We start from the raw sequence: 26,656 nt of genomic DNA on the forward strand, positions 1-26,656 counted from the left end.
TGCTTGCTCTTTTCAAGCTTTTCTAAAAGCCAAAAAGGAGCAACACACCAGAATACACTTTGCCTGTCATTTGGGGTAGAAAACGGAGGCCTACTATTTTGAAAACAGTCAACTCAGATCATGTTGGTACAGCCCACTGAACAGAGTTCATACAGCTACAATTGGAAGTCTCTGTGGTGCTGCACTAATGTTATCGCCTACCATAATACAGTGTACAATTTATGGTTGCAGCTGACTCTGAAACTAGCATTTCAAAGATTTCAGTACATTCCCAGTCTAATTTATGTGTCAGCAGCAAAGCACACAAAGCATAGAGGTAAGTACTGACATAATCTGTATGCATTGTGTAGAGAGGAGAGGGGGGATGAGAGGTGAGAGGAGGAGAAGGGAGAGGAGAAGGGAGAGGAGAGGGGAGAGGAGAAGGGAGAGGAGAAGGGAGAGGGGTGAGAGGAGGGAAGGGGAGGGGACGGGAGGGAAGGGGAGGGGATGGGATGGGAGGGAAGGTGAGGGAAGGGGAGGTGAGGGAAGGGGAGGGGAGGGGAGTGGAGGGAAGGGGAGGGAGAGAAAGGGAGAGAAAGAGGGAGGGAGAGGAAGAGGAGGACAAGACTTACCATCATCAGACTGGTCCTGCTACAATGAGAACAGCCTTTCATAAATGTGGGGATAGCAAGCAAGCTTATCAGAGCACAGAAATATTAAATATTCCCTATGAAAAAGTTGTACCTACCCTTCAATTTTCCTTCACTGTATAAGAAAGCACATAATAGAAAATGCTCATGTACGCTTTTCCTTTCCTGTGACAATATTTTGAGCCTCCACAGCATATTCATTTGTTAAAAAAAACACATTAAACGCTGAGCACGACAACAATAAATTAATGGTAATGGGATGAGACTTCCTAATTTTCCTCATAGATACCCATGAACAGCAAATGAAAGTACATTCTCAGTTCTTGATTTATATATAAATAAATAGGAAAATTATACTTCAAAACATGAGTATTGCATAAATACCTGGAAGAAGCAGGCATAATGTACACAAACACTGTACAAACTATACTGTACACAAATACACAGCCCCCTTCTCATTTTGCCACTTTTCAACAGTGTCCTGTAACAGTCCTTCACACAGGAAGGGGCATTAAATATATTACAAAAAAAAATGTGCAGGATTTCAGAGTCGAAAGGAAATTATGACTCTGACACAGCCTTTGCAGAGGAATGGAATGTCGCACCAACATTTTTCACTTTGGGGACAGATCATCCAGAGATATGAACGAAGAGCAGGAATTGGAACAGGCTGCTGGAGAGTCAGTAACGCAGCCATCTTTAGCCGCAGAGTCCAAAGAGGAGCCAAGGCTGCTACTGCTGTCAAGGTCTGATGAAAGGCTGTGGGAAAAAAAAAATCAATCAGATGAGTCACTTATTTTAAAAGGGCCGTTTTATTTATAGAAACATTGTTCTTTAATTTATTAAATAAATAATTAGGTAGCAATACATCAATATTAAATATCCAGGTAAGCGTTTATTTTGTATGGAGTGGGGAAGGATTAGGAACCCTGTTGGGTTTTACTGCAATCCAGGATTCTGCTACAGGGCCCTTCACACTAAACTGTTCAGTTATACATTATCAAATGCAAGTTAACTTGCACTGTGTTAGGGCAGCCTGTTTATTTAAAAAGGGGCTCTCGCACAAAATGCCGTGTGTTGCAGTAATGCACAATGATTTACCATGCAATTACTGCAAAGCAAACGCGCAAAGCCAGCCAAAGGGGTTTCCCCTCAATTACCGTCCTGGTGACAGTGGTTTCACCAGACAGGAAGTAAGGGAAAAGAATCTCCAACAGCAAAACAGACAGAATTAAAAAGACTTTAGAGACAAGCAAAAGTGTGCCTGTTCCAGAACATGCAAGGTTGAGGATATTACAAACAATCTAAAAGGTTACTGTTTTTCCCACGGTTCCATAATAAGAAACTAAGTGCAATAGTCAATGTGCGGTTTAAGACATCATGCATATTGTGAGAAATTCCTGGTGCACACAATACACGCACCACAGAAAAAATCTACAAGTCAGTAGGTAAAGAAAATATGTATTCAGTTACTTACATACTTGCATTTAACTGAATTGCATTTCCAGCTTTCTTGAGGCACAGGTGACTTAGCCAGGGCCTTCCGGGTGCACCCTGGGAAGGCTTCATCACCAGTGCCTTCCAGTGATAGCTCATCAGGAATGTGGTCAAACGTGAAAATGCAACTTGGTTGCGAAATGAGGTAAACGAAAAATGTGCAGCTGCCCTAAAAAATCTGCCCTCCACATCTCTCACATAAGTCAACATTTAAACATTACAAAATACAATTATGATTTTCCCTTAGGCATTAATGTTGGATGGAGTGGGAAGGCCAAGTGATCCTCCCTGTGGGGCACTGCTCTACGAGTTGCTGGCTGGAAGATTTCTACTCCTGCTCAGATGACAGCTAAGCTGGTTCTGCAAGAGTGAACTCTTCATCTATTTCAAAAGAAGAATCCACTAGGGAGGGGTGAGATGGAAATGCTAAAGCATGCATTACTCATGTATTATCATTTTTAGAAACACCTGTAATCAACATGCCTTTTACTGGCAAACAGCTATAAATTATATTGACTCAAATAGTAACAGGCAAGCCCAGTGAATCAGCGTGCTAAATGTAAACTCCACCTTTGACTTTGGCGATAAATGCAGTATGAATACACTGCAGATTCCCCAATTTACCAATCTATGTCTGGAGAGGACCCTGGATCCTAGGCACAGTCTGCAAACAGCATCAACTGTCAAATGCCAGAGCTAACAAGTAGAAAATGATTGTGTCCATTCAAAAGTCTTATTGCAATAACCAGTGCTTCCAACCACTTGAGACACTCAGTATTGCTTTGAGTTGAAACTGGGAGCTTTGATTGTAATTATCAGATTATTTTGTGGCGATCTTTAATCTGGTTTAATCCAAATTAAAAAAAACTCCCCACAAGGCAAATTACAGTTGTGACTGAGCAACAATGCTAGTCACATTTTGTGACATACAAAAAAAAATAACTACTAGATGAAGCAGTTAGAAATCTCTTTATTTTCTTTAATTTGTTATGTATAAACACAAAATAGTACATCAAAACATGTACTTCCTGAAAATACTATAAATCCCGCAAAAAAGCTCATCTTTAAAGCCTAACTCCACGAATGGTATTTGTTTGGACCAAGCTGGTCTAAGGTTATGTTCACATCTACGTGTCAATGCGGGCAGTGGTTTGCATGGGCAGGACAGCCCAATTCGTTTGAATGGGCTGCTGTTCCCTATGAAAAGCAGAAAAGAAGTCCCTGCACTACTTATTGCAGCCCACATGGGAACTGCGAGTCAACTCAGGAGTCAGCATTTCTGTAACAATGTCCAGTGTGTGTCTTTAGGTAATAATGTAGAAAATGCCTTTTTTACAGCGTCGCCGGGCGACAGGGCACACATGACCCGCCAAAGCTTTTCTTTCCTGCTCCGAGCACTGCCGAGGGAAATGCCGAGATTCCAGCGGACGTCAGCCCTGCCCTGAGCACTGCAGAGGGAGGGGTCGCTGACGTCAACCAGGAGAAGAGGAGGAGAGCTCCGGCAGGTCACATGAGCGCCCAGCGGCACTGTAAATAAGTTATTTTCTACAATCCTGTTACATAAACACACACTGGACATTATATAGTATTTTTACAGCGCGGATTGCATAATTTTATAAGGACTTTAACTGGGGTTCATTTTTGGGGTAGGTCTTATTTTCGGGGAAACACGGTTTATGTAGCATTAGCTACATACAGTAAACTGCACTGTGTTTTCTGGCAGCGGTACAGAGACTTCTCGTCCCGTTCCCGGAAAAAAAAACAGTTTGGCCTGAGCTCTGTACAACTATTCATAGGATGCCTTGTATTTTATGAATGAATACAAGACTTCCTATGATTGGTTAAAGTTGAGAACATGATGTCATCTGCCCACCTCTGCACCTTGGCCAATCAGAGAAGGCTTTGTGTTTAAAAAAAAAGCAAAAAAAATACCCAAAAAAACCCAAAAGGCTTCCTGTGAAAGGCAGGCTGATAAGGTCACAATCTCCACAGCAATCTTAGGCAGCCTTGCATTCATTAATAAAAATACAAGTTTTCTGGTGCAGAACTCAGCTTGACTTGATTTTGTTCTGGAAACAGGACGGGAAATCCCCATACTGCTGTTAAAACACATATATAATGTATACAATGTAAAACACATGTATAATGTATACAATTTTTTGAGGTGCTAATGGCCACTTCATCGATTGATGAAGGAAATACTTAATTTGGACCAGCTTGGTTTAGACAAACTATTTACCATCATAGTATCCCAGAGTTAGACTTTAGAGTTGAAGGGTCAACTTTATTTTCATTTTTTTTTTTTTTAAAGTGTTTACAGGTTTGTTGATCTTTGATATCACTGCATCCATTACGAAAACTTTACTTTACAAAATAATAGTTACATTCATGATGCGTCCAAAACAGTAACTAAGAAAGCCAAGCAATAGCACTGTATTTGCTGACTTTCTCCTCTTAAGGGTCCATTTACACAAGGGCTATAAATTGGGGTGGGAATAACATAGGGGGTCAAGTGTGGGAACTCACCCAAGATTACCACCCCCCCCCCCTCTCCTACAAAATTTAAAAAAGTGTGTGTTAGTGTATATATACCTTTTTAGAAACTAGGGCCACTTGGTAACCGGTTGCGGGCCACAATGAGCGGAGTGGGCAGATCAGATGAGAGGTCCTTGTCAACATATGCAGAGCAGACAAGGACACAGCCCGCTCTACTCTATGGGCCCTCCAATCTGATCTGCCCAGACAGAAGGGGACGGATCCCCTTCTGTTTTTTTAAGTGGATTGTAATGGGTTCCTGCAGGTATCGCTGGCTGCTGCTGTCCCCCAGGCGGGTATGGCTGGTGACTGCTAACTGGCTGTCCTCCAGGGCTGATACTGCTGGCTGGTACTGCTGGTGGGTACTGGAGGTGGCTACTGCTGACTGGTACTGCTGGTGGGTACTGCTGGCTGGTACTGCTAGCTGGCACTGCTGGCTAGTACTGGTGGTGGCTACTGTTGGCTGGTACTGCTGGCGGGTACTATGGTGGGTTACGTATACTTTGAGTTGCAAATTTCCGTCTCTATTTCTCCTTTATCTCTCGCCCCTCTCTATTCTTTCTTTCTTCTCTCTCTCACTTCACTTATTCTTTTCGCCCCCCATCCCTCTCTCTCTTTCCATCTGTCTCTTTATATCTCTCTCGCTCTCTCTATATATATATATATACAGTGGGTACGGAAAGTATTCAGACCCCCTTAAATTTTTCACTCTTTGTTATATTGCAGCCATTTGCTAAAATCATCATGAATGTACACATATCACCCCATACTGACAGAAAACACAGAATTGTTGACATTGTTGCAGATTTATTAAAAAAGAAAAACTGAAATATCACATGGTCCTAAGTATTCAGACCCTTTGCTGTGACACTCATATATTTAACTCAGGTGCTTTCCATTTCTTCTGATCATCCTTGAGATGGTTCTACACCTTCATTTGAGTCCAGCTGTGTTTGATTATACTGATTGGACTTGATTAGGAAAGCCACACACCTGTCTATATAAGACCTTCCAGATCACAATGCATGTCAGAGCAAATGAGAATCATGAGGTCAAAGGAACTGCCTGAAGAGCTCAGAGAAAGAATTGTGGCAAGGCACAGATCTGGCCAAGGTTACAAAAAGATTTCTGCTGCACTTAAGGTTCCTAAGAGCACAGTGGCCTCCATAATCCTCAAATGGAAGACGTTTGGGACGACCAGAACCCTTCCTAGAGCTGGCCGTCCGGCCAAACTGAGCTATCGGGGGAGAAGAGCCTTGGTGAGAGAGGTAAAGAAGAACCCAAAGATCACTGTGGCTGAGCTCCAGAGATGCAGTCAGGAGATGGGAGAAAGTTGTAGAAAGTCAACCATCACTGCAGCCCTCCACCAGTCGGGGCTTTATGGCAGAGTGGCCCGACGGAAGCCTCTCCTCAGTGTAAGACACATGAAATTCCGCATGGAGTTTGCTAAAAAAAACCCGAAGGACTCCAAGATGGTGAGAAATAAGATTCTCTGGTCTGATGAGACCAAAATAGAACTTTTTGGCCTTAATTCTAAGCGCTATGTGTGGAGAAAACCAGGCACTGCTCATCACCTGTCCAATACAGTCCCAACAGTGAAGCATGGTGGTGGCAACATCATGCTGTGGGGGTGTTTTTCAGCTGAAGGGACAGGACGACTGGTTGCAATCGAGGGAAAGATGAATGCGGCCAAGTACAGGGATATCCTGGACAAAAACCTTCTCCAGAGTGCTCTGGACCTCAGACTGGGCCGAAGGTTTACCTTCCAACAAGACAATGACCCTAAGCACACAGCTAAAATAACGAAGGAGTGGCTTCACAACAACTCCGTGACTGTTCTTGAATGGCCCAGCCAGAGCCCCGACTTAAACCCAATTGAGCATCTCTGGAGAGACCTAAAAATGGCTGTCCACCAACGTTTACCATCCAACCTGACAGAACTGGAGAGGATCTGCAAGGAGGAATGACAGAGGATCCCCAAATCCAGGTGTGAAAGACTTGTTGCATCTTTCCCAAAAAGACTCCTGGCTGTATTAGATCAAAAGGGGGCTTCTACTAAATACTGAGCAAAGGGTCTGAATACTTAGGACCATGTGATATTTCAGTTTTTCTTTTTTAATAAATCTGCAACAATGTCAACAATTCTGTGTTTTTCTGTCAGTATGGGGTGCTATGTGTACATTCATGAGGAAGAAGAATGAACTTAAATGATTTTAGCAAATGGCTGCAATATAACAAAAAGTGAGAAATTTAAGGGGGTCTGAATACTTTCCGTACCCACTGTATATATATATATATATATATATATATATATATATATATATATATATATATATATCTTTCTCATCTCTCTTTCTCTCTTCCTACCCCTCTCTCTCCTTCTAGATCTCCTTCCCTCATCTCTCTCTCTTTCTCCCTCTCCTTCCCTCCTCTCTCTCTACCTCCCTCTTTCATCTGCAGAGCTGATTCTTTCAGTTTTGCTCCTGTCACAGGTGGAGTGCATTTGGTCTCACTCCGCCTGTTACAGGAAGCGGCACTATACAGGAAGCATCGGCTCTGCTTCCTCTAGTGCGGCTCCTTTCCTCACACTGTGCTCGGGGATAGCGGGTCGGGAACCTGCAATCTGGGCTTGCCGAACCTCCATCCCAGAGCAGGAGATGGCACCAGGCGCTGAGTTTGTGTCGGGGGGGAACTAGCTGCTAACGGAAACAGCGTTTCTGCTGTAGAAAGTACAGAACGCTGTTCCAATGTGTTCCCACAGGACTCAAGTCCTGATTAACATGCACTAGATTACATGTTAACATGTGTTGCTGAAATCGTACCTGCTGCAGGTAGGTTGTGAAGGTCCTATGAAATGCAGTATAGAATGAAAAACACTGCAGCGCATTAATGAACGTAATGTACATTACTGCAATGCAATAGTGTAAATGGACCCTTACTGATAACTCATATGGGTTTGTAGGCGCAGACAGATTAGAAGGAGTGTGCAAATTCTAGCATATTAAACTTTCTGTGTGTTCTGACCAGAGATGAATAATAGTTGGGGATCACATTATACCAGGTCAGGCAAGCAGGGTTGCTGTTAGAAATCACGGGGCCCCATAAAGCCTATCTGGCAGGTCGAAAGTGACTGAGGACAAGATTTATCAGTTCCTTTCTCTGCAGCCTCAGCAGTACAGATGAATAAATAGGAAGCGCTCTGAGGCTTCCTGCTCATTTACAAACTGAAGCATAGTAAACATTCACTGTGTTCATTCAAGAAAGGAAGGGGCCAGTAAATTACATATTTACTGGCCTCTTCCCCCACTCTTTATCCTGAAACACCCTGTGTGCCTGCAGCAGATGCTGGCAGGAGAGGGGAGGGAAGTTAAAAGCGCTGCGGGGGGGGGGGGGGGGGCTGGACAGCAGATGGAAGGGGCACATGTGCTAGGACAAACATTTCCTGAGACACCAAGCAGTGGTTATCATCAGTCCAAGACAAATGCTTATACCATCTTACCAACTGTAATCTGACAGGTGAGTCATGTCTGGGGACAGCATGTTTGTTGTTCCTTGAAACAGCCTCTTTGGTTGGGTTTCCATTTCCATTTCAACTGAAAATGTAAATATAAAACTGGTTTATTCAAAGTCCAGAGGTTTACATAAACAAATCAATATGTTTTTTTATCTTTCTACAGGAAAAATAGAGAAAATTCCTGGCAACAATTTGGTAATCAGGAATCAAAGTAAGCAGGCTATAGTAAAATCCATTTAGAATCAGATTTTTGTATTTCTAAAACAGTCAATTCAACAGGCCTTTGACAATGCTTCTGGGTGGAGTGGCAACCAGTTGTCATATGCTCAACAATGCCCTGCAAGATCTTGCCTCATCTTGCCTCTTTCTGTTGTTCAGCATCCTGCAGCTGCCTTTTTACAGCATGGCACCAGTGTATTAGCCTTGATGGCTACACTTCAACATCGCTCCAAATCCACACCACATCTCTCTCAATTCATACTATTGCCATTCACTCCAAAGAGCCCTGTGTGCATGAGGCCTAAAAAAACAAAAACAATTATGGGATGCAGTTGACTTACTGCATCTTGGTTTGAGATCGGTTTTACAGCCTAATTCCAGGTTTTCTGTCACTTTAAAATAGATTATTTGGCAATGCTGGCCCAAACAAACAAATTCCTTTACTTATTGATGCTGCTGCTTGGAGTGCTTTGTCATACAGCATCAGCTACACACAGTATGCTGAACTGCATTCTGGTGGCATTTCAGAAAATTTCTTGTCTGATGCTAAACCAGGGGTGCTCAACCTTTTGAGTGAGCAAGGGCCACTTAAGTGATTTGGTGACTGGTTGCAGGCTGCAATTAAATGAATTGGCTGAGATGAAGAGGCAGGCAGGTTACATAACAATCTCCACCTCTGCCAGAGGAAGTCTTATATTTGTGGATCATCATTTGATAAGGGAAATAGTTCAATTGGGCCAGCTTGGCCCAAACAAACTATTTAAAGTGAACAGAAATCCTGCAGTTAGGCTTTAAATTAAAAGACACACAGCACAATTCTCCAGTGCTACATCCTAGAATTTAGTGGATAGGATCTGTGTATTTTTTATTTTTAACTTTGCAAACACATGTTTTAAGTTTTAAAAACAATGTAAATCTATGTTGAGACTGCAAGCGGCATCATGGCACCTCATAAAGGGTAACTCCACTTTTGTGTGGGAAAGAAATTAGAAAATAAAGAAAAAACAATATAGTGTATACAATTGCGACACAAATCATATTGTATTTGAATGTTATTAAAAATTACCTTTCCTTTTCAATCTGCTGCTGTTGTAATGTTCTGAAAATGCAATGCAATATGGCTACCTGGAGCGGTTCTGTACATGGAGTGTAAGCTCTTCTGAGCAGGGCCCTCTTAATCCTTTTGTATTTTATTGTATTGCATATGTACTGTCTCCCTCTAATATTGTAAAGCGCTGCGTAAACTGCTAGCGCTATAGAAATCCTTAATAATAATAATAATAATGACCACACCCCAGAAACATAATTTCCTGCTTGTGTGATTGGCTCACCAATTTTCCCAGAAGTCTACCTAAGATACAAGTCAGATTTCTAGCATCCCCTGCAACAAAAATGTCATTCTTGGTGAGATACTCCCAATAGCAACACGTCTAAAGGGATGGAGACTCAGCAGCTTTTCCTCATTAGAGCCCTGAAGCTGCCACAGCTGAAATGTGTGCTTTACTCATTAGTCCCCCTCCAGCACTGCCTAACCACCTCAAGACCAAACAATTTCATTCCCTTTTTGCCCAGTCCATTGTTCAGTTTAAAGCGATATCACACTTTGAATGACAATTACTGAATGAAATGATAATAATTTTTTGAGACAGAGCTTTCTTTGGTGGTATTTATTCACCAATAGGTTTTTTATTTTTTGCTATAAAAGTGAAATATACGGAAAATTTCAATGGAAAAAAAAAAGGTTTTCTTAGTTTCTGTTAAAACATTTTGCAAATATAAAATTTTTCTTCATACATTTAGGCCAAAATAACTGAAATCAGTGTATATATTTAATCTGTGTGAAAGTTATAGCATCTACAAACTATGATATATATTTTAAAATTATTCAGTTCTGCTTTACTGACTTCTTATTTTATTTCTTGAGGCCCTAAGAGGCCCCAGGACAACACAAATATTCCTAAAATGACCCATTGTTGGTAAGTAGACAGTCCAAGGTATTTAAATATACAAAATGGAGCATGTTTCAAACATATTCCAAACATATGAAGACTGCAATGTGCATACAGTAAATTATAAAGCATAAAGTGAGCAAAGTCCATTTAACCGCTTGCTGACTGCCCGCCGCATATATACTGCAGCAGGCTGAGCGAATAGACGTATGGGTACGTCGGTTCGCGGGACTGGTGCTGGGGGCCAACGGTGCGATCCCGCCCCCACTAGGCAGCAGGGATGCTGATCCACAGGGCCGGAACTCTGACCACCAGGTGGAGCCGCATCCAGGGATGCATCACGCAGGAGTACCAGGGCCTGGGCCATCTGGTCCAAAAGTTCCATCAGTTCTGGGGGAACTACGGATGGGTCCTAGCTCCCTTTCAGAACCCTAATCCATTCCTTAACTGTCTGTGATACCAACACAGACACAAATACCGGTTTCAAGATGGAACCCGCCAACACATGAAGATGGCGGGAAAGGGATTCCATCCGCCTGTCCACCGGATCCGTAAAAAACGGGGAATCTTCCCACAGGCACAACGGTAGATTTGTTCAACCTGGAAACGTGCTTAACGTACCGCCATGCGTCATTCACAATATCATAAAATATCTCGGGACAGGGAAAAATCTTGTCAGACTTTTGGGTCTTGCCAGAGCCAAAGGCCACCCGTGTCCCTGCTGGCGTGGGCTCATCAGCCAATTTTAAGGTTTCCCTCACTGAAACAATCAGCGCTTCCACCAAAGTGCATTCCCATGCTGCAGCTGAAGAAGACAGGTCCTCTTCACCATCTGACTGTGAGGACAGCGACCCTTCAGGTAGGGGGGCATCCATAGCGACCACATCAGCCTCTGAATCAGAGGACTCCACCAAGGATGGAGAAGGCAGTGGACGTTTACGACTATTAACCTTTTTCATGACAAAATCAAACTTTTGTCGCCAGGCTTTCTAGAGCTGCTGAAATCGCGGCCAGCGACTGTGATCCGGACTGTCCGGGAGTTGGACAGAGTGGGTCTGAGGGAGAAATTACAGCCTGGGACTCCATATTCAAAGTTGTAGAAAAACGGAGTGCTGTCACTTTATGAAGCGCCGATCGCGGTTCCCACTGCCGATCGCAGCGGTCTGCAGAGTCCCCCTTAAATATACACTAACAGCAGAGTGTGCAGGAATATGCCCGCAGAGACCCCCCAGTACTGTACCACCTTCAGAGAGAACCCTCCTGTACGGCCTGCAACAGGAGGAAGAATCACAGTGACCATGGCCTGGTTGTAAAAGGTCCGCTGCTAGTGAAATACAACAGAACTACACAAAAATGGGTGCCAATGCAGTTTAATAGGAAGCTCAGGGAAAATGGCTGCTCCATACAAGTCAATGGGAAAATTATATACGTTGCCCACACTTAAGATGGCGGCGCCCATGGCGTGCCACGTGGCCAGGGACCCCCACAAAGAAGGCATCAAGGATCTAAAACAAGACCCAGCAAGAACAAGGTACTATTGCCACCCCCCTCAGGGCGCCAGGCGCCCCAGTGACAAAGCCCCCCGTAGTACCGGGTACCTGACAGGCCAGGGGAATCTTTTAGGAGGTACAAATCCTATTATTCTCCACCCCCCCACGAGGTCAATAGGGCAAGGGGGGGGTTACATTTACTCCCACCCGAAGTGGGGGTGCTGCCAGCCGAGGGGTACGCTGCAACTCTGGGCATTCCAGGTCGTCGTGTCCTGGCGAGGCATCCGCTCGCAGGCTCATCCCCCATCTGGAAAGGGGCACCATCGTGGCGAAGCCTAGTGCGGGACTAAAACCTGCTCACGCTCGTAGGCCAGGCTGGGGGGACCATAAGCATCTAGATTATCCAGTGCGAAGCCATAGCTGGCATTGCTTGTAGATCACCAGGAGGATCGCCCTGAACATTAGCTAGCAAAGTGAGTAAAGAGAAATAAAACAAAATATTCTGAAAAGAATAAAAAACTGAGACCGAAGTCCCAGCAGGAAACCTAAGTCCTACTCCTTCTCTCGGCAGAAACAAAACTGGTTTGCTGGAGCAGAGGGTGTGTGGGTTATGCCCCGTGGGCGTGGAGATTTTAAATTTTTCCTGCCCAGAACTACTCCTGCAGGGGGCAGCATAACCCAATGGCTAATGAAGATGGAGGCTGCGTCTGTCAATGGACGATAAATATTGTGTTTTTTTTTTCAGAATTGTCGCTCTTTTTTTGTTTATAGCACAAAAAAATAAAAATCGCAGGGGTGATCAAATACCACCAAAAGAAAGCTCTATTTGGAAAAAAAAGGACATTGATTTAATTTGAGTACTGCGTCACACGACCGCACAATTGTCTGTTAAAGTAACGCAGCGCAGAATCACAAAAACTGCAAGGGGCAAATCCTTCCGGTCCAGAACAGGTTATATAAAGTGTAAAAGTCAAAATTTAGTGCTTTAAAAATTTTGTGAATGCAACCAAATTTTCTTCCCCACACCAACAGTAGCACACACTGCCTCATGAGAAGTTAATTGCGCTGTGTATTATATCACCCACCACATGGATGGTTCCCTTACAACGTCGGTTATGACAAAAAAAACGCAGGGTGGAGCCATCCTTGACATCACACTCACCGGCGGAGCTTGTGGCGGTCGTCTGTTTGGTTTTCCTTGTGAGCACCCAGTGTGTTTTAAAATAAATGTCTAGCGGTACAACACCATCTTGGCCTTCGTATCTTATTTATTCATGTGGTGCTTTTGGAGTATTGATCGAGCCATCTGTCGAGTACATCCTCATTGCTTATATCATCTATGCAGAGGCTGATATAATCTACAGCACGGTTGATCTCTTCTGATCTAGGGTTGTATGAGTCCGGTAAGTGGTGTGCTACTGTTCGTGTGAGGAAGAACATTTGGTTGCATTCACAAGATTTTTGAAACACTGGAATAGGACTTTGGAAAATTATTTAAATGGATTTTCTTCACACTATGCCTAATAATTCACTTTAAGCACAATGCATTTTGCTGCTTTCATATGTTTTTTTTTTTTTTTTTAAAGAAGCAAGAGTACAGGATTTAAAAAAATAAATAAATCATACCCACAATGATGCGGCATTGGTTTGATGCTGCATCTGTCCCTTGCCGCCTCTACACTGAGAACTAAGTGATGAAAGACCGTTGATCAATAAGTCTTCAGTGAACAGAGAGCTGGTGACTGTCAGCTCTGCTCCTCCAGCACTCCCTGGAGCACCGGGCTGTGGAGGGGGCGGGAGCGTCTTGCTCGGGCCCTTAGTGGTGCTCCAAGAGGCTGAGCCAGCTGCCAATCCAGACATCTTGGTGGATTCCAGGATTAAAGTTGGGATCTCTCCAGGCTTTGGACCAGCTGAGTGATCCCAACCAACGGAGGCTTTAGCCTGCTGTTGGCTGAATATGGGTCACAGTAGTCCAGAAGGAACTGCACTCATGTGACCTACAGAAGAAGTAGCTTTGGCCCTACTTCTCCTATAAAGGGAAAGCACACACTTTTTGTATATTTTAGCACAGTTAAGTATTCAGACGGTTTGTGTGCAGCTTACCCGTTTCACACTGGAGGAACCAAATGTTGGACACCCTGGACAAAGGTACGCACCAGGCGAGTGTGGCCAAGGGTCATTGGAAGAAAAGTGCCAAAGCCGACACCTGGCCCTTGATGGTACTCAAGGCCAATTTCTGTTCAACACCCCGTTGAAGGAAGGTCAAATTCCGAGCCACAGAGAAGGAGCGGGGATGAACCCCAAGAGACTCACACCACGCAATGTACGTCTTCTACGTACGATGTTAGATCTTCCTAGAAGTAGCTTTTCTAGCTTTTAACAGCGTTGGAATGACAGACTCCGATAAACCTCTATTCATCAGCACCTGGCGTTCAAAAGCCAAGCCATCAAAGCCAGCGACTGTAAAGCAGGATTGAATATTGGTCCTTGGGACACCAGATCGGCGTACCAAGCCTGGGGAGGCCAGTCCAGAGCCACTTAGATGACTGGAATCTCTTCTGCCTCGATCATGCATAGAAGTCTTGGCAGAAGCTTGAGAGGAGGGAAGGAATAAATCAGAGGATACTGACTTCACAGGGCCACCAGCGAGGTTGTGGCGTCTGCCATAGGACCGAGCCACTAACCTCTGCACCTTTCTGTTGACCTGAGACGCCAACAGATCCACCTCGGGGATGCCCCACCAGATACATAACTGATGAAAAAAAGGAGAGACCAAAAATGGGACTGTGAGTGAGGTCAACCAGGCATATGATTTTAATGAAGAAATACATAATCAGATACATTACAGAAAAATAACAAATGACATAAACAGATACATTACAGAGAAATGACATGTGATTGTTTATACAATTCATAATGAGTACAATTCATTACAAAATTACAAGGATCCAACAGATCACTCAGAGGTAATTTCAACAGGGCATCATAATTTATCTTATGCTCGCAGTCTCTAAAAAGTATCAAAATAGGGATATGACATCTGAGTTAATGTAGGCTCGACGCGTTTCATGGACCTCCGTCCATTCATCAGGAGCTTGCTTAAAAGATTATGTATCTGAAGAATAAAACGATGATTGTAGTATAGTATAATAGTAAAAAGGGTAAGGTTAAATAGGGAAGGTATATGGTAAGATGAACACTACCTTAGATTGTGTCAATTGTCAAAAACAATCCAATGCTGGAGAGGGAGATCAGAGATGACCCAGAGAGAGTCTGACCCGGGGGCTGAGGCATGGATAAATGCCCGACACGGAAAGGGGCACCAGGGAGAAAAAAATCATAAGTGAAGTGAGGATCATACTTCATGAACAGGTACTCCAAAAGCTGTTAAGGCACATAGGGACCAATGGGATCTAAAGATATATAAGCACATATCATATAATGTGTCATTATATTGAGAAAATCAATTTCTAGATTAAGAAACTATATAGTGTAGTATACATCATGTAGACAGGTTAACCCAAAGGGGTGCCAGAAGTATATTCGCTAAGGCGATATTCAGATAAAAAGTGCCAGGAGATTCTGCACGGATAAGGTCCATAGAATTATAAACAAACAAGGGGAAAAAGGTTTTTATGGGATAGAGTGGGTGCTGAAGAGTGAAAGAGGAGGGGAGAACCTCTTCTACCGAACATGTGCTAGGTTGGGTATTAGCTTGAAAAGTGAGAAAGAGAAGGAGAGTAGGTGATGAAAAAGTAAGTGCAGAGATATAACCCATATACCAACAGTGAATGAATGGGGTGCTCAAGTAGGGGTGCAATGAATGAGATTGAGGATTGAGGATGAAACACCTCCGGATGAAGGGACCATTCCCATTGGTCCAACGCCTGCCGACTGAGGTAATCCGCCTGCCAGTTTTCTACCTCGGGAATGTATACGAGGAAGAGGGCCGGAACAAACCGTTCTGCCCATCTTAGAATGCCGGCTACCTCCCGAGCCGCCACGACACTTTTGTGCCCCCTTGGAGATTGCCATAAGCCATGACCGTGGCATTGTCTGATTGAATGAGCACTGGACATCCCTTAAGACGATCCATCCAATGGTCCTGGCACAGTCTGATCACTCGGAGTTCCAAGACATTAATCGGTAGTCTGGACTCTTCCAAGTGTCCAGATCACCGGAGCAGATTTTTTTCCAAGGACGCCTCCCCAGCCGGACACATCCGGATACCCGGCTCATCCGGATCTGATTGTCCAGAGACTGTGGATTCTTGTCCCATTTTGCCAGAATCTCCCTTTGCAGGGAACTCGTATGGAACTGTGCAAATGGAACCGCCTCGAAAGAAGACACCATCAGGCCCAGCCCCCGCATGCAAATTCGTAGGGATGACCATCTGCTGGACAGTCTGCAATATCTGGAGTTTGTCCAGAGGAAGGAGCACTCTGGCTAAGTCCAGAGTTAGAACTAGATAGTCCAGCTTTGTGGACGGAACCAGAGCAGACTTCTGAAAATTCAGAAACAAGCCGAACTCCCTCAGAGTTCGTATGGTGATTTCCTGGTTTACCACCAGAGCAGTAGGGGACTCTGCTTGCAGAAGGAGGTTGTCCAAGTAGCCCACTACCACGATCCCCCATTGGCGTAACAAACGCTAGCACCGGGGCTAACACTTTTGTGAAGACCAGAGGAGCAGAGGCAAGACTAAAGGGTAATGCCACAAACAGATAATGCTCCTCTCCCACAGCAAAGCAGAGGAAGCGCTGGTGACCAACACATATTGAAATGTAAAGGTAAGCATCCTTGATGTCGATGGAGACAAGAAAAAAAAAAAAAAAAGAGTGAAAACTTGAAACTCGATCTTGTAGCCGGACCGAACGACTTCGTAGACCCACTTGTCTTGTACCAGGGAAGTCCACGGGTCCGGAAACCAATGAAGACGCCCCCCCATCCCCGATACAGGTGAGGGCGCACCTTCATGCTGAAGGAGCCTTGGCCGCGGGTCTGGAGAAGCCTGCTCTCGGCTTGCCAGACCAGGTTCGTTTGGATCCTCCAGAAGAGGCCCTGAAAGGCTTTGAGCCCCTGTCAGTCGACCCTGAGGGATGAAAAAAACTTCTTAAAAGCCGAGAAGGAGGGCCCACGTCTAGGATGAGGTTTCTTGCCCTTAGTAACCTGTGGAAGAAAAAGTACTCTTTCCCCCTGTGAGACCTCTAATGATGTCATCCAGGGTAGCCCCAAACAGGCGATCCCTGTGAAAGGGGAGATCAGTCAAGGCCTTTTTAGAAGTCTGATCCACAGACCAGCATTTAAGCCAAAAGACAAAGGACCACTGCTGAAAAAGAGAGCTGAGCCACTAGGGGAGCTGCATCCAAAGAGGCATCACAGATAAACTGGTCCGCCAGCTCAGCAAAGGAAGGGGGGAGCTGTTCTCCTTCCAGGTCACGGCGTAAAACCTTAGCCCCAATTAGTCAGAGTTTGCGACACCAGGACAATGGTGAATACTGGCCTCAATGCCAAACCAGCCAGAGTGTACACATTGCGGGCCACAGCCTCCACCTTCCTGTCAGCCGGATCCTTAAAGGCCAGGGACTCTTCAACTGGAATCACGGTTGCCTTGTTAAAATCAGAGGGTCCAACACTGGTGGAACAGTCCACTTCTTAATAAGGGACTCCTCATAGGGGTAACGCTTAGTAAATCGCTCGGGGACCCCAATGGGACGCTTTGGTCATCCCCACTCTTTAGCGAGAATTCTGTCAAAATAGGCAGGGAAAGAAAAAACACCTGCTGGGTCGGCAGTGGAGAAGATGGCAATGGAGAAGACAGCAGTGGAGAGAGAAGACAAGAGGAAAAACACAGCACCAGAGAAGAAAAAGACACTTTGGAGCTACGGCAGGGGACAATCTTAATTTTAAATAAAGGACTTGTCAAAAACCATCTCTTGTTTTTATATACACTACAAGGCTTTTTTGGGGGGGGGGTGAATGGGTAGGGGCAAAATGTACCCCACCACTCATTCACATTGGGGGAGGGCCAGGATCTGGGGGCCCCCTTGTTAAAAGTGGCTTTCAGATTCTGGTAAATCCCCTGCCCGCAGACCCCCACAACCACCGCCCAGGGTTGTTGAGAAGAGGCCCTTGTCAAAGCACCCACCCCCCCTCTGTTAAGGGCGGGGACACCACACAGTCTTTTTTTATTTTGGTTTGGGATTCCCCTTCAAGTTCCTCAAAGCACAACTTGCATACCACAAGTCCGACTTGGATGCGACTTCCATTCAAATTAATGGGCTGAAAGTCAGATCTAAAACACTAAACGCGGCTAAATGTGAATTAAGGCCAATGCAAAAAGCTACTAAAAGCACATTTTTACAGCTGCTTTTTCCTGGTGTCGGTACTAGCTTTGCAGCTTGTTTTTTCTAACGCCCTGTGTGCATGAGGACTTAGAAATTACACCCCAGAAAACATCCTGCTACTCCTCCCGTGTATGGCGTGTCTGGACTGATTATCTACTAGATTATCTAGTGTATCACAGAAATCAACCAATTGTATCAAAACCAATGTACTGTAATGGTTGCTTCTATACAAGTGGTCAGGGAATATAGCTTAGAGTAGGGTACAACAGCCCCCATTCCTTTAAGCCAAGGAAACCTAGAATATTGGGACAGGGTTGACCCCAGGAATGCATTGTTCACTGGCCAGGAAGTATGGGAGGCTAAAGAAAGGAAGAAAAAATAAGTTCCTGTGGTTCCAGGAGTGCAGTTGTCTGCAGGTGATGGCTGGGACTGGTCTATCATAGGAATGTAGCCAAATGTGCAGATGGGTCAGTTCAACAGGCAGAAAGGAGATCAATAAAGAGACCAGGATTAGTAAAGGAGGCAGGCAGAGGCAAAACTGCACTGGCAGTGATCAGGAACACGGTTGCTGGCTTACACTGGTCTGGTGACACTGTGGATTAGTGTGGCAGCAATCAGGAGCACTCCTGCAAATTACACTGGTCTGGTGACACTGGGGCTGGTGTGGTGATAGTCAGGGACACTGTTGCTGGAGTATATTGATCTGATGACACTGGGACTATTGTGGTCGGTGATCAAGGACAATATGACTGGTGTGGCAGTAATCAGGGACACTGAGTGGTGCGGCGGTGATTAAGGACACTGACTGCTGTGGTGGTGATTAGGGATACTTACTAGCAACACTGGTCTAGTGACATGGTTCTGCTGTGGCAGTGATCAGAGATAATAGCTGGCGGGACTGACCGTGATATCAGAGCAGCCTGCCATTGTATATGATCATTGCCATCATAGTGACACTGCACCGCCTCTGGTGACAGTATTTTTTTTTTTAAATGTTTAATTAAATATATATATGTGTGTGTGTGTGTGTGTGTGTGTGTGTGTGTGTCTGTGCACTCACACAGTTAGGTCCATATATATTTGGACATAGAAACAATTTTAGTTTTTTCAGGTATTTACCAAAACATATTCAAGCTATAGTTATATAATGGATATGGGCTGAAAGTGCACACTCTCAGGTTTAATGGGTGGGTTTATTTTTTTTTTATTTATTAAATGTTTTTTTACATAGGGTTACTAGGGCAGTGCAGCGTTACCATAGTGACATTTCACTACTATCAGGAGGGGATCTGTAATTTTTTTTACACTATGAATGCCTATTAAGGCAATGAACACTGTAAAAGCAAAAAAGTACACTGTGTTTGGCATCCATTCAGAATGCCATTTTTTACTATTGTGAAAGCTGTGATTAGCCACAGCTATCACATTATAAAAGGGCTGCTGTGATTGGCTCTGTACCATGTGATAACTATGACAAAATCACAGAGATGACAGTAGTAAGAATTGGCGTCATAAATGACAGCCATTGTTTACTACCGGACATTGGTCACAGCGATCACATGGTACCACAGCAGTCCAGTACACCAATTGGTGATCTGCTGTGTCCAATGGACATACTAGTTACAGGTTGTGCTAATACAGATGGGTACATCCTCCCAGAATGATGCTTTAACACCCAGCCATATCTGTACAGTGGCCAGGTGAAAAACGGGTAATAAGCCATCAACATTGGTTTAATCATTGAGCTCAAATCCATCTCGGATACCAGCAATGATACATTATAACACAATCTTGCCGCAAGAATACACTGCATTGACAAAAGAACTGCTTGACACAGGCGCAGCAGTGAGCTGCTAAAGTATTATACATGATGGTTCTTCTGACTAGAACCTCTAGCGGAGAGTACTCTTGGAAACCTTAAATGGCTGAAAACATATAATATAAGTCACCATTACACTGCTTATTCATGCGTGGTATGACCCTGATGCGCACTGGTAACATGAAAGTAAAAGTTTTGCATTAACCGCTTTAATAAAAGACAAGGATTTGGGAGTGATATTGATGGAAAACTCTACTATCATAATTGTTCTTACAGTGAAGGTGTGTATATATGTTTTTTTTTTTTTTTTACAGAAAGTTTTATTTGGTTAAAGGAGTTGTAAAATCAGAAAGTTTTTTATCTTAATGCATTCCATACATTAAGATAAAAAAAAATTCTGTGTGCAGCAGCCCCCCTAACACTTACCCAACGATTTCCACGAGTGTCTCAGCCATCCGAGATTCTCCCTCCTGATTGGCTGAGACACAGCAGCGGCGCTATTGGCTGCCGATGATGTCAAAGTTAGCTAGCCAATCAGGAGAGACAGGGGGCGTGGCTGACACAGGGTCTGAATGGACACAGGGAGCTGTGACTCTGGTGCCCCCATAGCAAGCTGCTTGCTGTGGGGGGCACTGAACAGGAGGGAGGGGCCAGGTTCACACAAGAGGGACCCAAGAAGAGGAAGATCCAGGTTGCTCCGTGCAATCCATTGCAACAGAGCAGGTAAGTATAACATGTTAGTTGATTTCATAGGAAAAAACGAGACTTTATAATCGTTTATAAAGTTTACATTGCACTGTGTATGTATGTTTTAGTTAGAAGCAACGAGAAATGGTATTATAGTTCCATATGCTGTTTTTGATCAAAGGGTGCACATGTCTGCTCCTACAGGCATACCTGGTATAAAGTGTATTCGGAAATCATAGATGTTGCTTATAGTCAGCCATCTCATTGCTATTTCCCCCATGTCACCATAACCTCACAGGGCCATGATATCAAGGGAACAAGATCATCTGCCTATTTAGTGTGTCATTCTAGGTACTAGTTGAAGAGAAACCTTCTTAAAAAGGAGGTCCAGCATCCCCGCGAAAAAATTAAAAGTCAGCAGCTACAAAAACTCTAGCTGCTGACTTTTAATATTAGGACACTTACCTGTCCTGGAAACCAGCAATGTCAGCACCCTAACCAATGTTTCCATCGGCTCTCAGGTGCAGCTGTCGCCATTGCCTGTAAGGGAAACCAGCAGTGAAGCCTTGCAGCTTCACAGACAGTTCTCTACTGCGCATGCGTGAAGTGTGCTGCTCTTTGTGAATGGTCTAGCGGCAGGGTAAGGAGGAGGGGAGCCGAACTTCCGGGGACCACGCTGCAGTCAGGTCTCCCCTGGAAATTTTGACAGGTACCCGTCTGCCCCCCACACCCCCAAAAGTTGTATAATGTGCCACTAGAGGGGGGAGGAAGCAGATAAGTGGAGCTTGCACTTTTGGGTGGAACTCCACTTTAAAGACATTTTACATCAGTTATGGGCAACTGGACGTACTCTTGCTGTTGTGGAGGTACTCTGGCTGCTGTGAAATTACGAAGATTACCAGCATTTATGGTAAAAGCTGGCAGGGTATTATTCTAGGATTTTTTTGTTTTAAAAAAATACAGAGCCAAAAGGTTGCCAGCATAGGTTTTTTTTTACCATACCTTTTCTTTTTATAGGGCCCAGGGCACTTGGACGAATGCAGTTGATGGGGCTCTGGCTCCTCCTGCTAATGAGAATGTGGTATATCATGATCAAAATTGAAATAGTTCACATTAAATGCATTATTTTCTACTGAATTGTTGCCCTTTCTGCCATCGGATCAGTTGCAGCTCTCAGTAAAAAAGACTTTTAAGTACCAATGTATAGACCATGAGAGCTAGACTTGTGGGCCTCACCATTACCATGCCAATTATGAACCAATTTAGTGGTCGAAGCAAAGCCTCATTCGACACTCCTCCCTTGGCTGATATTGATGTAATGTATTTTTTGCGAGACAGCACTTTAGGGTATTCAATTTCACTTTATTCGAATTTTTTTTTCTTTCAATGATTTTTATTGAAAGTTTTCACAAAAATAGTGCAAAATATACACACATAATAAAAAATCAGTGCATAATAAACGTAAACAGTGGTATAACCATAGCAAACATTAGGTAATACTTCTATAAAAGGTCGAAACTATAACGTGGCAAGGGCTAGCACCTCAAAACACAATAAACAGGAGCCTCAAGGTATCTAGAGGGACCTTCACCGAGGGTAAACAGGGCCAACCACCCCGAGCATTTAATCACACTGTGCGTACTACACAGGATAAGTGGCTAGATCGTGATCCCACAGAACCTTGCCCCAGCCTGGGCTGGGGACATGGGGTACTAAGCCCTTAGAATACAGTACCACTGTTAACCTCATATCGTAAACTGAGACAAATCGTAGAAAGAGAGAAAGAGAAAGGACAATAGAGCCACAAGAAAAGAAGAGAAAAGGGAAAAGAGAGAAGAGGAAAGATTTGTAAGATTGGACCCGACCCCGCCCCCGCACCCCACCCCCAGACCTTCCCGAGTCCATCAGGCACCCCCAGAGAGGTAGTTAATCCACGATCCCCAAACCTTGTCAAACACACGCAATTTGTCCTCCAGTTGAGCCGTCAGGCGCTCATTAACCATAATCCAATTCAGTTTGTGCCTAAGCAGCTCAAATGGTATCGTAGGAGACTTCCAGGATCTCGCTATTGTTATTTTTGCTGCAGTAAATATGAACGTTATGAGCCGCCTCTGCGCTCTATTGGCTGTATCCACCTTTTTGCCCAATAGTGCCTGCTGAGGGGACTTGAGTAGGTTTATTTGCGTGAGGGTGTAGATGAAATTGTACACTCTAATCCAAAAGCGTTGGGCCTTCGGGCATTGCCACCAAACATGAAACATCGTACCCTCTTGGCCACACCCCCGGAAACACAGCGAGGATGCTCCTGGCACAAAGGATGCTATCCTGACTGGTACCATGTACCAGCGCAGGAGCACTTTGTAGTTGGCCTCGATGATTGAAGTGACCTGGAAGCCTCTCGAGCCATGTCGTGCCAGTCCGCCAACTCCACAACCTCCCCGACATCCGCCTCCCATCGTTCCATGTATGGAAGCTTCAGGGGCGAGTCCATAAGCATATTATAAATCATGGAAATATACCCCCGTAATTTATCGTATTTGCGGCACAAAAATTCCATGGAGGTCATGGTAGTCAGATCGGACAGGCGAGACAGGGATCGCAGGTAATGATCAATCTGTGCGTACCTATAATACTCAGTGTCAGGCAGGGCATGTTTTTCTATCAGCTGCTGACGTTTGAGGATACCCCTATGATCACAAAAGTCCGCTATGCGAAGCAGCCCCTTGTTCGTCCACCACTGAAAAGATCTGGGGGAGAGACCCGGGGGGAACCCGCTGTTGTTAAGAATAGTGGCCAATGGGGTATGTGGGGACCTAAAGCCATGCGTTCTGGTCAAACGATCCCAAATGGCCATAGAATGAGACAAGGCTGGGCACAGGATGGGGGGACGATCCCTAGGCGATAACCACATTGCATGGGAGACTGCCAGGCCCGGAACCGAGCTAGCCTCCAATTCCATCCAGGGCATCCGGGCCCCCTCAGAGTGGAATCTCACCAACTGGGATAACTGTGCAGCATAATAATAGTTCAGCAGATCCGGTACCCCCAGACCACCCCTGACTTTAGGGGTGAACAGCGTCCTCTTGTTCACCCTAGGCCTCTTGTTCCCCCAGATAAAGGAAAGGACGTGACCCTGAAATTTGAGCAGGTCAGACCGCCTTAGCGCGACTGGCAGAGTGCGGAACAGATATAACACCCTCGGAAGGACATTTATCTTGATGGAGTATAGTCTGCCAAACCACGAAGGGGGCTGAATCAACCATTTATCCATGTCACCCTTCAGGCGTGTAAACAGAGGAGGATAATTCTTTGTGTAGAGTGTAGACAAGGATGGGGTTAAATTAATGCCTAATTAGGGCATAGAGTCCGTGCACCATGCAAATTTGAAAGATTTCCTAAGTGTGTCCACAGTGCGACCCTCCAGGGAGATGTTCAGTGCCTGGGATTTCGTTTGGCTTACATGCAATCCTGATACAAGCGCAAACGCATCCAATAGCGCAAATAAGTTGGGTAAAGTCGTGACGGGCGAGGAGACAATGGCTAAAATATCGTCCGCAAAAAGGGCGCACTTGTGTTCGACGCCCCCGCACACCACCCCCCGCACGTCCGGTGAAGCACGAATTTTAATGGCTAAAGGTTCCAGTGCTAGGACAAAAAGGAGAGGGGACAAGGGGCAGCCCTGTCGGGTACCTCTACAGATAGGAATAGAGTCCGAGGAGAAGCCCTTCAGCCTAAGAACCGCCCTGGGTGTACTATATAGGGTCCGCAGCAACGTGAGAAAGGGAGCGCCGAATCCAAATCTGGTCAACACGTCGAAAAGGTATTCCCACGACAGGGAGTCAAAAGCTTTATGAATATCTAGGGAGAGGAGCATGCCTCTACGATTACCCCCTCCGTCCCAATCTGATTGAATAGCCGTGATGATGTCTACAACCCGTCTAGTCTGATCCGAAGTCTGTCGACCAGGGACAAACCCAGCTTGATCGGGATGTATATATTGAGCCAAAAAGTATTCGAATTTTTTTTTTAATTCTGCAGAAATATACACATTTTTACATGCTGCATGTTCCAACGTTTCATAAATGAATTTAATATACAGTTCTACAAATGTTTCAGCTAGTTATTTGTCACAGGGAATGTGATAAGCAATACTGCACAAAGAAACAGATTTGCTGTATCGCGTTGCTCTGTTGTCTGCAGGTCCCCTGATATTCTGGGTTTAGTTGTGGCTTTCTATCATGTGACACTCTGTATATGGGTGGTGTAAAAAGTGCCACGCCCTATTAGTTACAATCACAAAATACTAAAGCCCTTGGGCTTTTTTTAGGCACCAGATACCAAATAATGACAACCACATAAAAAAGAACATACATAAAACACATTAAAAAAAGAGGGGAAAAGATTCTCAATCGTTGATATAGGTGTACCCAGGACAAATATCCAGCCCTCTACAACCTTATTACAATTGTAAGTCAAAATAACCAACAGTCCAAAAAATTACCATGTGCAATACTATAAAAAAAAATTCTATACAAAGAGGGAGGAGAAGAGGGTCACTGATGAGCTCTACGCGTTTCGCGGCCCAAGTTGCTTCATCAGAAGTACATATCAGAACCTATATTACAATCTAAATAAAAAAAATAAAAAAACAGTAAGTGTATACAGAGTATAACAATATAAATACAAATCACATTTCTTCATTACCACTTCATGTTCTTACCCAAGATGAATTGGGCTTTCCAGGTGTAACCATCAGCCCAAGAACCCCCAGAACAATGCAAGACCACTGGAGCATACTAGGACAGACTGGGCCATCACCACACCAAACCTCCAACATTTGTAGCATACCCTACATGATGGTATCAATTTATATAGTATCCTTTCTGACTGACGTACAGTCCGGGCATTAATTTTTCAACCGCACGTGTTTTTTTTTCCTCTCTGGAATATGGAGAAAAGGACAGGTAAATTATCAATGGGATATTGAGACCAGAGGGGTCCGTCTTTTGCTTTGGAATAACCCTCCAGCTCAAGTGACGGTAGCAGTTTCAAGTTGTCTTTGTTTACATACAGGTCATAAAGGGTAAGGGGTTGGATCACCCCCTTGACTCTATTGTAGAAATATAATGCACGTGGATCATTTGGAAACCAGCCAATTTAGTAACGGTTATGCGATATATATTGCATGTTTTTTTCTCTTTGTATTTATATCCTGGAAGCATGTAGTGTTCAGTGATGGTGCCTGGGTTAGATACTACCAGATATCAGGGGTTGTCTCATCGTTGTGTGCTGTCTCCTGCTTAGTGAGCCATTTGGCCACCCAGAAAGTGGGTGTTTCTTTCCTCTACCTAGAGGGAAGTGGGTGGTGGGACTATTCCTATCCTTTCCTTCCCTCAGACACCTGTGCTAGTTGATTGATCTGCCTATATGCTTGGTTTACTGGCAGTTGGGAGTTTTTTTCCAGCGTATGTCTTAGTGAGTTGTAGATACAGATTATATTGCTTGTAATTTATTATAGACAACGCATATGGCTGGTTGCAAACAGTCAGCAGTGGCATTTGGATCATTTTAAGGGGATTGTACTAGTGTATTTGATGTATATATTAGTAATTATTGACTCGAGACTGGGTGTAACTGGTTATACATAGGATTTGTGTTATAACTAGGGCTTTACACACAGTATCTCAGTATTTTTCGGGATACTATATTTTTATACCACCATCCAGGGTACCCTGCAAATGTTGGAGGATGGTGCGATGATGGCCCAGTCTGTCCTAGTATGCTCCAGTGGTCTCGCTTTGGGAATGGTGCATGGTTCTGGGGGTGTCTCTCCCTCTCTGGTAGGTCTTAGGCTGATAGTTATGCCTGGATAGCCACATGTATCTTGGGTTAGAAAATGAAGTGGTAAAGAAGAAATGTGATGTATATTTGTATTTATATAGTTATACTCTGTCATAGTATACACTGTTTTTT

The 26,656-nt window shown here is 44.3% G+C and overlaps 1 protein-coding gene across 3 annotated transcripts in view; it reads right to left on the minus strand.

Annotated features, from left to right (window-relative positions):
• Positions 1-1,160: 1,160 nt before the first annotated feature.
• PABIR2 (PABIR family member 2) overlaps positions 1,161-26,656 on the minus strand; it is a 156,226-nt gene continuing 130,730 nt past the window's right edge. For 2 of the 3 annotated variants that reach the window (XM_082263313.1, XM_082263312.1), the window contains exons 8-10: positions 21,686-21,750; positions 8,161-8,254; positions 1,161-1,388 (exon numbers count right to left, since the gene is read on the minus strand). In XM_082263313.1, the coding sequence (XP_082119439.1) occupies positions 1,244-1,388; positions 8,161-8,254; positions 21,686-21,750 (304 nt within the window). In that variant the 3' untranslated portion in view covers positions 1,161-1,243. The remainder of the gene's footprint in view (positions 1,389-8,160; positions 8,255-21,685; positions 21,751-26,656) is intronic. The other variant, XM_082263314.1, reaches the window with a different exon arrangement.

This window comes from Pelophylax lessonae, assembly GCF_965119305.1.
Source record: "Pelophylax lessonae genome assembly, chromosome: 7".
Classification (NCBI taxonomy): domain Eukaryota; kingdom Metazoa; phylum Chordata; class Amphibia; order Anura; family Ranidae; genus Pelophylax; species Pelophylax lessonae.